General features: G+C 43.6%; 1 protein-coding gene across 2 annotated transcripts in view; it reads left to right on the forward strand.

The window, feature by feature from the left end:
• The window catches only part of WWC1 (WW and C2 domain containing 1), a 67231-nt gene that overhangs the window by 24136 nt on the left and 30550 nt on the right, over positions 1-12545 (forward strand). For both annotated transcript variants that reach the window (XM_064724780.1, XM_064724781.1), the window contains exons 2-3: positions 6974-7083; positions 11983-12186. In XM_064724780.1, coding sequence (XP_064580850.1) covers positions 6974-7083; positions 11983-12186 — 314 coding nt within the window. The remainder of the gene's footprint in view (positions 1-6973; positions 7084-11982; positions 12187-12545) is intronic.

Here is a 12545-nt window from a genome sequence, read left to right on the forward strand (position 1 = left end):
CCATTGGTGCACAGGTGTGTGGAGATGGGGTGAGAAAAGCTTTGCCAGCAAGATCATAAAACATTCACTGCCACACCTGCAGCCTCCAAAGGCAATCCTCCCTGCAGTGAGAAGATGCTCCCAGGGAAAATAGTTACTATAGAGACGAATGGCCCTGGTGTGTTTGAGGGCTGGATCACCAAGTTGAGTAATAAATGTGTAGGTGTCTATTTTTAAAAGCTTTTGTGAGGAGGAGATTGCAGACAAATTTTCTAGGACTACAGCAAAGTGATAGGTTTTTCTGTGCTGAAGTTTAAAAATAATCATCGTCTGTCTTGAGAATGAGATGACCTCATTAAAAACAAAGAAGCTTGTATGTCATCCTGTGGAGCCTCCTGGCAGTGATTCTTGCAGCAGCCTTCTGAGTTCCAGCAGCAGCTCTGCTGGAAGTTTGAGTTCCTCAAAACTCTGTGTGCACAGCAAGCCCAGTGTCACAGCTGGAACTGAGGTGCCTTTAGCTCATCCTGGTCTGTGTAGCACATCCTGGCACATAATGAGCAGTGGGTTTTATTCAAACAAGAAATGAGGCTATGCTGTGTAAAAAATAAATAACTAAATAGAAGCCATTGAAAATAAAACCTGACTGCAAAGCTTCTCCTGCAAAATGCTGGGTTGAAAAGCTGTTTGGTTTTGTAAGAGAAATGGTATGAGTGGAAGTATCTGCCACCACTCATCATTGTGTCCTCTGGCTTGGCTTCTTGCCCAAGGGCTTGTCTGCCTCGCACCTGCTGTGTACCTGTGCATGCAGGAGGGAAGGGGAGGGCTCAGCAGGGCTGGCAGGGTGTGTGTCAGGGGCTGGTGGCTCAGGCTGTGGCTGTAGAGGAGCTGACAGGAGGATCCTGAGTGATCCAGGTGCTGCCTTTGTTCCTGCTGCAGTGGGTGAGCAAAGTGCAGGAAATCCCCTGTGCTGTCCTCTCACCGTGGAGTCATGAAGGATTTCATCCCGGGCCATGTGATCTGTGCTGAACTGATTACAGTAAGGCTCTCCTGTTTAAATGGCTTTACTTTGTTAGGGGCTCTGAGGAGCCCTGCAAACACAGGGATTAAGTGGGTTTATGCATGCTGTGGAAGCCTGGCCCTGGCTGTTGGTTTATAAACCTTCCCTTCTCGCTGACCCAAGCTCAGTGTTTGCTAAGTGCACATCCACCTGTGTGCACTTCCATCCTCGTGGCTCTGAGCCTCTCCAGGAGCTGCCCAATTGGTACCAAAATGCAGTAATTACAGAAATAGCATTTCCTGGTTTAGGCAGTTCAGAATTGATTTCTGTTACCACTGCAGTATTAACTGCAGATTTGTAAGTGGCACAGGTCACCCATCTCCAGCTCCTGCTAGGAATCTCTGTACAGCCATGTTTAACAAACCTTCTGTCAATCAAAAACTGGTTATACAGGGATTATTTGCCTTCAGTTTCCCATGTAATGAGGTTTTTGATTGACAACAGCGGAGTTCAAGAATATAGAAAGGCTTTCTGAATCTAAGATGAGAAAGTTTTCATTTAATACTGTTTGCACATGATAACATTGGCTTCCAGTTTTATCTGTGATAGCAAATGAAGGTGATCAAAAATCAGAAATATAGAAACCCTTCTCATTTTAAAGTAATGTGACTTAGAAAATAGAGGTAGGAAGCTAACTTTCTGTTTTGTGCTGTGGGAGTGGGATTTGGACATAATTTGCGCTACAAGTAGTTGAGCTACTGTGGGCAAACATTTTGCAAAGATGGAAGTGTCTCAGGATGTTCAGCATGGCTGGTGGGAGCAGTGGCTTTACCCTCTGCCTCAAGACTGTCAGATGCTCCTCAGATTAGGAAGTTGGGTGATGCTCTTCTTGTAGCTCTTTTACCAGGATTAGTTCCTGAACAGCCACCTTGACCTGCTGTGTGTGGTGGTTGCTGTGGGTACCTGTTTTCCAGGTGTCTTAATGAGGAATTGCACTTGCTCAAGTAAATTTGTATTTCTTGAATGAAATGAAATATAAAAATTGCATACTAGAAGATAAGAAAATATCATGTAAATGGATTAATGTAGGTTGATATGTCTTTTTCAAAATACTAATTATTCCTAATAATGACCCCAATTGAAACATACCTATGGGGGAATGGCAGTCACAGGTATGATGAATGTGAGATGTGGGTGAGTTCCTGCGAAGTGAGTGTATGTCTTACTTTTGGGTGAGCTAGAAGGCCAGGGTTAGGCTATGATTTACAAATATCTTCTCTAGCTCAGGCTAGTTTCTCTTGTAGAGCTCCTGCACCGAGCTCAGCCTCCAGCTTAGGAGCAAATTAAGCCCTTGAGGAATAGTTCAGACCTAACTGATGCCTGATGGTTGTCAGAGCCAAGGGAGCATGGCTGGGAGATGCAAACCAGCTCCCCTCAGTCTCCTCTTCTGCAGGCTGAGCAAACCAAGTGCCCTCAGCCTCTCCTCAAGCAGCTTCCCCTCCAGACCCTTCACCATCCTCTGGGCACTCTCTGATGGTTTAATGTCTCTGTTTATATTGTGGTACCCACAGCCACCCCCAGGAATCGAGGTGGACAAGGCACAGGAAGTCCCAGGGATTTTCTCCAATGCACCACTTGGTTATAACACTCTAAAAGCTGCTGTGAATGGGTGGCATGATTGCTGCTCTGCCACTTCTGCAGAGAGCTTTGTAAGATGTGCAATTCCACCCTGTGTCTGCAGTCCCTGGCACTGCACACCAGCCCCATCCAGCCCTGCAGTGATTAAACCTGGAGCCATGCATCTCCCATGTCCCAGCTGCACTGCTCAACAGCTTTGGTGAGGGATCCAAGCAAGAATCCCTCAACAGAGAGCAGTAATTAAACCCATACTTAAAGTACAATAAGTGAGGGTGTGCTGCAGACATAAAACACACCTCACTAAATTAATTTGTGTTACACACTGAGTAGAGTTTCTTGCAGAATTCTGCTCAAGAATTCCATCTAACATTAATATTAAACCCTGTCTTGGTAAAAAACCAAAAGCCAGTGTGGAGCTGCACTATCAGCCCTGGGTCTCTGGCATAGTTTCATCAGGGAATGGCACTGTAGTGCCAACTTTGGTGCTCCAAAGTGTAACACCAAACTTTTAAAGCTTCTGTTCAGCTTTTGTCCAGTCTTATTTTGTTAGGAGCAGCTGAATTCTCTATAAAAGTGCTCAGAAACTGTCAGACCCAATAGGAAGCCAGGACCAAACAACTGAAGGATGCTTATTCCTATTTTCCATATGAAATGCAATGCATGAACTACATGCAGCCAGTTCTTTCAGTTAGAGTTTTGGAAAAAGGAAGAAAAAAGCAAGGCAGGATCAGTCTGCTATAGCAATGACACAAGCCAACTGGAGACTTGCCAGTTACTAGGGCTCAGAAACAGACAATTATTTCACTTTTGAGACTGATATTTCCAACATATCTCACAAGGAGCACCCATCACCAAGCACAGACTAATGCCCTCCTTCGTGGCTGCCCAAAGCTTCCAACGATCCCATTTGTACAGAGAAATCTGTCATTCAGCAAGCAAACAGAATAATTATTAGTTTTATAACTAAGAGTGTAATTCCACTTGTTATAGACAAAATAGCTATTTCCCCAAGTAACTGCAGCTTCATAACCATATTAGTTACTTTTCTAAGCTCCTTTCCCTAGTTGTTATGGAAAAACTGTCACAAATCAAAGCAGCAATGGCACAATTAGATGAAAGACACGTAATATGTTGCGTAGCAAGCCTCTGAATACAGCATAAAAAGAAAAAAGATTATTTCCTTGTTATAAGATATGATTTTAGGGGTTGCTATGAAGACTAAAATAAACCAATTTTCCAGAAGGGATCCAAAAATGCAGTGTTTCCCCAAGCATACTCACAATGATGGATTAAAGAGTAAAAGGAGAAGCTTCTTTCTCCCAGCAGGACATGATTTAGTTAGTGCATTACTGCTGCATAAAACAGGACTGTTCCTCTGCATGTGGGAAGTTAAAGCTAGGACACATCTGCAGGACTATTCCTTTGAAACCTCTCCTTTTCAATTCACAAAGCTTCCTAGCTGCCTTGAAAAACATCTCATCAGCTCAGGCAAACCACATTAGCACACAATAGCTTCTCCCTGTAGCTGGACTCAAAGCAGCAATGCACAAAAATGTACCCCTGTCACCACCTGCCTGTAACTAAGGAAGGGCACCTGCAAAGTGGTTTGTGCATTCCTTACCCTCCTTCCTAAGGGAAACCTTCAGATGCATTCACTCAGTTTTCACATGAAAGCAATGCACCCAAAAGTTCAGAAAATCCTGAGTCTATGACTTCTGATCTCCAGCCACAAAGAGGGAACCAAGGGGCAAAATTAAGATCTGTATATATAACACTTTTTATGAAACCCAGACTGGCCTAGTTAAAAGAGATGACTCTGTCCTGCAGACCTCATTGTGGTCTGCAGCTTCCTCGTGAGGGGAAGCAGAGGGGCAGGCACCACCTGTACCATGAGCATGACAGACTCGAGGAAACAGCTGAGGCTGAGCCTGGAGGTTTAGGCTGGATAGAGGTGGAAGTTTTTTCAGCCAGAGGATGGTGGACACTACCCAAACTCCCCAGGGAATGGTTATGGCCCCAGGGCTGCCAGAGCTCCCTGCAGGAGTGCTTGGACAATGCTCTCAGGGATGCACAGGGTGGGATTGTTGGGGTGTCTGTGCAGGGCCAGGGGATGCACTGGATGATCCCTGTGGGTCCCTTCCAGCTCATCATGTTCCATGGTTCTGTGATCCCAGCATGACTGTGCCCCTCTCGGGGATGGGAGCAGCTCCATCTAATTCAGCATTTAGCTCTGGGCCCTCCCTCTGCCCTACCTGTGCAGCCTCCACGTGAACCACCATGGTTAAATAAAAGCAGATGCCATTTTCAGAGAGGGGGAAAGTGTTAACACTGGTGTTTAACTTAACATTGCCAACACGTTTGCTACAGCACTTTCATCTCTGTTATCTCCAGAGAGTGGCTTGTATCTGACCTTGCTCTGCATTTTTACCCTTGTGCATCTTTGATTTGATCAACTCAGAGCAGCACATATTGGGTACTCAGGCTGAGGAAACAGCTTGATCCACAGGGAAGAGCATGGGATAAGGGATAGCAATCACAAGCATTAAGATTCTATTTTATTTTCAGGTAATCTCTGTTTTCTATACAAACACACATTCGGTACACAGTCTAGATTAAGAGCTGTAAAAATAAACCCTGCAGTGAAACTTTATTGAGAAAGTTTCACAGTTCCATATTGTGAAGCTCTGAGTTGTTTTGCACAGCAGAGCTTTAAATTAAATTGAAATTTTCTGAGAGAATAGTGATTGAAACTCTGTTTATATGGCATAGGCAATGCATTGAAAGGGAAATGCAACAGCAGGTAAATTAGAGGTGTTAGTGGCCTACATGGCTTTTACAAAAATGTTCCCACCCCATTCTTACTGCATACCAGACTTATAGGTCATATTTAGGGGGAATTACATTAGTTGTTAAATGTTGATTTTATGTTGAAGGCTTATATATAAAAGTTGAAGGCTATATCTTCTGGCTGAAGGCTTTTTTTTCCTAAAATTCCTCTTAACAATGAGCAACTGTAAGATGTTAATATGGGAGTACCAGCTGGTTCTCAGTGCCTCCAGATGACATCTGCTCAGAACTCAGTAAAACTTGTCTGTCAGCCCTCCTTAATTACCTTTGGATAGGGAAGACTTGCTGGAAAGCAAGTCTTGGTTATGGATGCTCCTTTTGAGATATGCTGAAAATATCAGTCTCAAAAGTGAAATAATGGTCTGTAGTTGTCTGTCCAGTGTCTTTCAGAGCTGGTCTGTGTCCTCCTTTCTGCTGTTTGCGTGTGGCAGAGTTGGGTGCAGCTCTGCAGGTGCTTGCTCACCCCTTTGCCCTCAGAGTGCTCCTGCCTGGAGGGACTGTGGTGTTGTATAGTGTGTCCTGTGCTCTCTGCCACAAGGGCTTCTCTGGGAGGGCACACTCAGCCTCCATCCATCCATCCATCCATCCATCCATCCATCCATCCATCCATCCATCCATCCATCTGCCACGCAGAGCACTGGGCCTGCGTGATGGATCTCTGGGCCTCTGGCACATTGTGCTTTTGGCAGCTGGGGGTGTGAGGCACCTGCAGGATTAATTCCTCCTGCCTTGTGCCTCCCTGCAGTGCTCTTTGGTTTGCAGTTTTGTTGGTGCAAGCTGAACCTCATTAACTCCGAGTGAAAGGGAGGAAAGGGACGAGGTTTTGGTGATTAAAATCTGTGTGGCCACTCAAGGAGTGGGTACTCTCAGCTTTGTGTTTAGCCACACAGGCCTTCAGAGTGTTGCTGGCTGTGCTCTGTAATAGAAAAACTCCTCAGCGCGGTGCTGTGGAAATACTTCCTTGTTCAGACGGAGTGAGTTACACGTTTTCTGATACTGAGAAACTAATCTTGTTTGTCATTAATGAAACAGAGCATATTGCAATGCAAATGAGAGAAGTTGCATGACAAGTGGTCCCACAGTCCTCAGCACTTGCTATTGATTGTTCAGCCTTACTTATTCATGCTATGCAAATTGCATTTCTCATCGTGCTCCTTCTTGTCTACATATTTTTGGTACAGGACTTGCCTGCAAACAGTCTTGTTCTTTCACTGGAGAGCAGGAATTGTTTCTGGCAAAGTTCTTAATGTTCCTTTGTCGAGCGAGTACTGGCTGAGCTGGGCAAGGCTCTGGAGCTCTGTCAGAATGAATTCATCTTGCTCTAACTTCAGATGGAGAAAAGGAGGAGTTGGTGGTGTATTATTTTTATAAGAATAAAGGCTTTAAAATGGTTTTCAATTCTCTGTGGTTTTGATACTGAAGGCCTTGTGGCATTTGTTTTCTGGTCAGTTGTTTGGAGCAGGCATGTGGGAGTGTTCTTTTATTCATGCTAAATATTATTTTGCATTTCAGGTACACTAAACCACTGACCTTTGCTGATTGCATCAGTGATGAGCTGCCCTTAGGATGGGAAGAAGCTTATGACCCTCAGGTTGGAGTCTATTACATAGACCACAACACCAGTAAGTGACATGCTACTGTGTTTTTGCAGAGTGATTTGTGCCTCTATTAAAGTTTACTGAACACAAAACCACAGAGTTGCTAACAGCATGTTTCAGAGTCAATGACATTTGCAGCTCATGAAATCAAATCCTGTCCTTCTCCATCATACAAAGTACTTCCCTCTCTGAGCAGGAATTTGACACCTTTTGGGTTGCAATCTTCAAACTGGCAACCACGTTCAAGCCAATACTATGGACACACCTCTGTCAGATTTGGTTCTGCTGAGGAGTCCAACTGGGTAGCAGTGATCTGGAGTTTGTTCTACGCCTGGAATTTGTCCCTGTGGCACGACCATCAGAAACAGGGCAAAGGTCTTGTGTGGATTCCCCTGGCAGGGGTGAACTGAATGAGCTCCCTTGGCTGCAGGTGCTCACGCTGCTTTTGCTGGAGGCAAAACCCTCAAGTAAGCTTGGGATGTCCTGTTCAGGGCCTTTATCCTGTGCCCTCAAACTAAGCCACTGCTTACACCCTTTGCTAGATTGCTTGATAGACCAAAAGAGTTAATTTTGTAAGCTCATTTGAATGATAAGAAAATACAGCATTTGTTGTATCATTGCAGACATTATAGAATGACTGTAATGGGTTGTGCTAGAACAAATCCCCTGGAAAAGTAATAAGCAAAACAAATCAGTGACTTTGATTCTCTTTACAGAACAGCTCCAGCTGCAGCCCAGAAATTGACAGCAGAACCATGTCCAGACCCTTTTAGGGGACCCTTACAACTCGTGCTGAGGGAAACTTTTAAAAGACAAAAGTGCCTTGAGTTCCTTTAAGTTGTGAGGTTTTTTAAATCTACTTCTAGGACTTCAGACTTCAACTGAGAGCTTAAACTTTTTTTTTTTTTTTTTTTTTTTTTTTTTTTTTTTTTTTTTTAGAAAATTAAATTATTTTTTAGAAATAAAAATTTGGAAATTTGGTGTGGTTTTGTTTTCCTTGGAGGATTTTTCCCCCCTTGGATATCTTCATCTTCACACCCTTCCCTTTTTCCAAACTGCCACAACTTCACCTGGCCTGAGACTGCACCCTCCAAGCTTTAGCAACTTCTCTTGAGTGTTAAAAATGCAGAATGAAAAAAACCTATTCCCATAAGCTCTAACTGACCCCCACAATACAAAGATCATAAGTTTCCAGATGTAAAGGTGACACAAATATTTTTATTTAGAACTTATGTAAACCCAGTGATTTTAGGATGACATATCTTTAAATAGCTTCATCCTAACTATTTTCTGTGAGGTAGGGGATGTTGATTTTTCTTTTTATTGGAAAGTTTGAAAGAGTAAGCAAGTCTACAGGATCACACAAAGGAGATCTGCTGGGGAGAGGAGTGGACAAACTTTGCTTTAGAAGGTGCTAAGTTGCAAGGCACAAATTTGGATCTCCTACAGGTCTGTAAGACCAGGTCTGGTGTCCATTTCACAGTCTGGGAATGGGAAAATAGCCTTGACCTGGAGCTGTGGGACATGGAAGCCTGTTGGACCCCTGGAGTGTTTCAGTTGGCACAAACTCCAGCATTGTTAAGTTTGAGGTTGGACTCAGGGATCCTGAAGGCCTTTTCTAACCTGAATGGATGAATGCAGTTGGGACAAACCAAATATGGTTTTATTTATACATTTATTTATACATTTATTTATACATTTATTTATACATTTATTTATACATTGGAGTTGTGCAGGGTGAACATGCAAAGGTCTGGGGCAGTTAGCCCTGGTCTGTGCCACTCACAGGCACCACAGGTTTCAGGGGCGTGCAGAGAAGCCTTCCAGCTGTGCTGACACCTGCGCAGTAACAGTGTCTTTTAAAAACTTCCACTTGTGTGGGATGTCAGAGGCCTCAGTATTTAAATGAGAATTCCAACTAAAAAGTTAAAAAGAAGAGAAACAAACCCATGACAGATTTCTTGTGCCAGCTCTAATCCAGATCACAACAGAGCAGAGCACATCCATTTACCTTAACCTAATCAAGCAGCTCAGCTTTGTGGTTCATGTTGAAGTATCCTCTGGAGAGTGTCCAAAACCTTCTTCCTCTCCAAGGTCTCTGGCAGATTCCCTGGCAGGAAGGAACTGCTCAGGGTGGGAAGGGGATGGAGCCATGTTGGGTCTTGCTCATACCACACAAGTATTTGAGACTAATTATCAGAAACGAGCCCAAGAATAGACTTAAATGAAATCGAAAGGCAGGAGCCATTAAAAGAAGCAAGATGGAGAACAATTGTAACCACCTCTCTGAGGGAAAATAAATACAATTAAATTGAATTGAGTACCCAGAATATTCCTGATAAAGTATTAATGCAGAGCCTTCAGTGTGCCTCTCTGGGAGAACTTTAGAGTGTGATTTGTTTAAAGAAATGATGCTGATGCAAGCATTGTAAACCTACATTCCTCCAACATGAAGCAAGCAGATTTATTTATGACAAGCTCAACATTAAATTAGGAATTCACAAGACAACAAATGATGTAATAGCCTACATTTCTATAGTTCTTTCATCTCACTTCTGAATGTATTTTGCATTTCTCAGTAGCTGAGCTCAGTGAGAGCCCTTGGCCAACACTTTTGTTGATTGGTTTTACATGTTTGAAAACCAGAGCTCAGGGCTGCAATCAAGGGGTTGCTGTTAGTGCTTTGATTACTGAAAAGGTTGAGGTGAATATTTAGAATAAATCTGGACACAAAGCATTTCAATACCTCAGTGTGTTGTCCATCTTCTCTGTGAGCTGTCTGCTGAGCATTCCCTGGGTGAGATTGTGGATGGGCTTGGAGCACTGGCAGTGCTTCACCACCTCACAGAGGTGTTCAGGATTGGAGGCTTTTGCAGTCTTCCTCCTCACTGCTCATAATAGAGGAATTTTCCTGCAGCAGCTTCCAGCTCCCTTCTTGGGATTCTGGGAAGAATAGGCTGCTAGTCTAAGGAAAAACTGGAAATAACCAGGTTTGAAGGCCTGTGTTGAGGTAGACTTACAACCCAGTGTCCTGCATCAGATTCAAGAGCCACAGGCACTTTGCCAACATAACATTTTATGCTGGAAATTAGAAAGCCCTAAGTCTCAGTTGCTGGTGACTGTCCAGGGAAGCTGCATGTCTGGGAATGTGGGGCAGCTCCCTGGGTAACACCAGAATTTCCCCTTCTGGTCAGCTTGGAGAAGAGGGTTACTTCATCTGGGTGTGGGTCATGGTTATCTGGAAAATGGGATTTGGGGGCAAAAATTGAGGCAGGAGCATGGGCATGACAGAGTCTTGCAGGTTCTGTGCCCTCCTGATCTTTCTTTTGCTCCCTCTAAGACCACAGTGCTGTCCAGGAGGGCCCCTACAGCTGGTACAAGCAGCTGCTTTTCCCTCATATTATTTTGGGGCAGGTCTTCAGGTCCAGGCCTAGCTTTAATATTATATCAGCTGAAATATTTCTTCTGCTTGCAGGAGCTGTAAAGGACTCTGCTGAAATGCTTCTACAAACTATACTGGGGTTTTTTGATGCATTTTGTGCCTTCTCCAAGTTCTGCCATGTAATTTGAAGTGCCATGTGCTCTTTTGGGTCTTGAGATATTGTTAGAAACAACTTACTGCTGGAGTAGCCAATTAATTTTCTCCTCAGCATGATCATGGACAGCTTGTGAGAAGGATTGAGTGTCCATCCCTTGGGTGAACCCTTTATTTCTAGTCTGCTGCTAAGAATATTGTCTAACTTCTCTTCCCCACATCCTGTGTACTGCTGTGTTAGTCTTATGCCTGACTCACTTAAGAGCTGCTCATACCTTCCACTCTGGCAGCTTTTACTAAATATTTAAAGAGGCTCTTAAGATATGCAGATTAGATTCCCACTGATAGTTTCAAGCAAGTCCTTTCTATTAATTATTCATTATGTGGTAACTAGGCATCCTTATTCAAGCATGTTAGTTTAGACAGTTCAGAGCACTTGGTCAACTAAATATTGGAACCTGCTCCAAACAAGAACATGTAATAGCCTTGAAATAGAAATGAAAAATGTTTTGGGCGCTTCTTCACAAAACAGAGACAAACACTGACAATAAATTTACCTCGTTAGTATTAGGACTAGCTGCATGTCTGTGACCTTACCCCTTTTTCATGATTAGAAACCTGGAATGGATTGGTTGTGTTGGGGTAATGGAGATGGAAGTGCTGTAACTGCTGCATTCCCTTGTTACCCTAAACTCCACCTCCCATATTCTTCAGTCATTTACTGCTGTGCCTGCTTTCCCTAAAGGAAATATTTTCTCCTCTCTGAGATTCTGTTCATATAATGCCATTTAAGATGCTTTCACAAATCTGTGATTTAATCAGACTTTATTTTTACTTGCCTCTGGAATCTGAGTGAGCAGGTTTTCTTTCCCCCCTGCAATAAAAGCCATTTGGCAGCCAAAGAGGATGGGCAGAGTTGTAATTGCTTTCATGTTGTCAGGTGCAGTATAATGCAGTTATGTGGCAATGATATTTTCTATACGTTTTATCGGTGAAATAGTAGAGCTATTTTATTAGTAATGTTATAAAGCAGTTGCAATAAAGATAAGTATAACAGTCAGTGTCAGTATCTTACAACTGTGTTTGCATATTCTTGGGTGGATGTTTTTAAGAGCCAGAACTAGGGCAGCTTCAGGAGCAGAGGAGATGAAGAGTTATATGATAGTTTTGTTGTGAATTGTTCTATGCAGCATGGCAGAACTCATTGGAATTCATTATGGATTAACAATCACCTCCTTAGAAAAAAAGGAAAATGTCTTTATTCAACTTTTTTATCACAGGGCTGGGGCAAGAGACTATTTTAAAATGTCATAAACAGTGGAACTTTTCCAAGTAGCAGAACAAACCTGCATTCTGTTGATCTTGCTTTCCTCTGTTTTGTCTCCAAGAAACGACTCAGATCGAGGACCCTCGGGTGCAATGGAGGCGGGAGCAGGAGCACATGCTGAAGGATTACCTTGTCCTGGCCCAGGAGGCCATTGCTGCCCAGAAGGAGATCTACCAAGTGAAACAGCAGAGGCTTGAGCTGGCTCAGCAGGAGTATCGGCAGCTGCACGATGTTTGGGAGCACAAACTGGGCTCCCAGACCAGCTGTGAGTACTTTGTGAGCTCTGAACCTGCTCTTTCCTCAGCTGTGCACCCTGTAGGGCAGTAACAGGCACAGAGCTGGTCCTTGGATGGAGCACTGGGATGGTGTGCCATGGCACTCTTTGTTTCAGACATGGTGTCTGCCCAGCACCTGTTTGGTAGAGGCTGATTGTTGTGAGACACTCCTGTGTGTGGCTCAGTCACTGCAGTCAGTGTGCAGATGTTCTGCATGGGCTTCAATAAATGCTAAAACTGTGGTGGTTGGTTCAGTGTGAAAAAATTAACTTACATGCTATTTTCCTTGATTTCCCTCTTTAAAGTACAGAAACACAGCAAGAAGGCCCATCTTGGATAGTATTTCCAA

This window comes from Zonotrichia leucophrys, chromosome 13 (assembly GCF_028769735.1).
Source record: "Zonotrichia leucophrys gambelii isolate GWCS_2022_RI chromosome 13, RI_Zleu_2.0, whole genome shotgun sequence".
Taxonomy (NCBI): Eukaryota; Metazoa; Chordata; class Aves; order Passeriformes; family Passerellidae; genus Zonotrichia; species Zonotrichia leucophrys.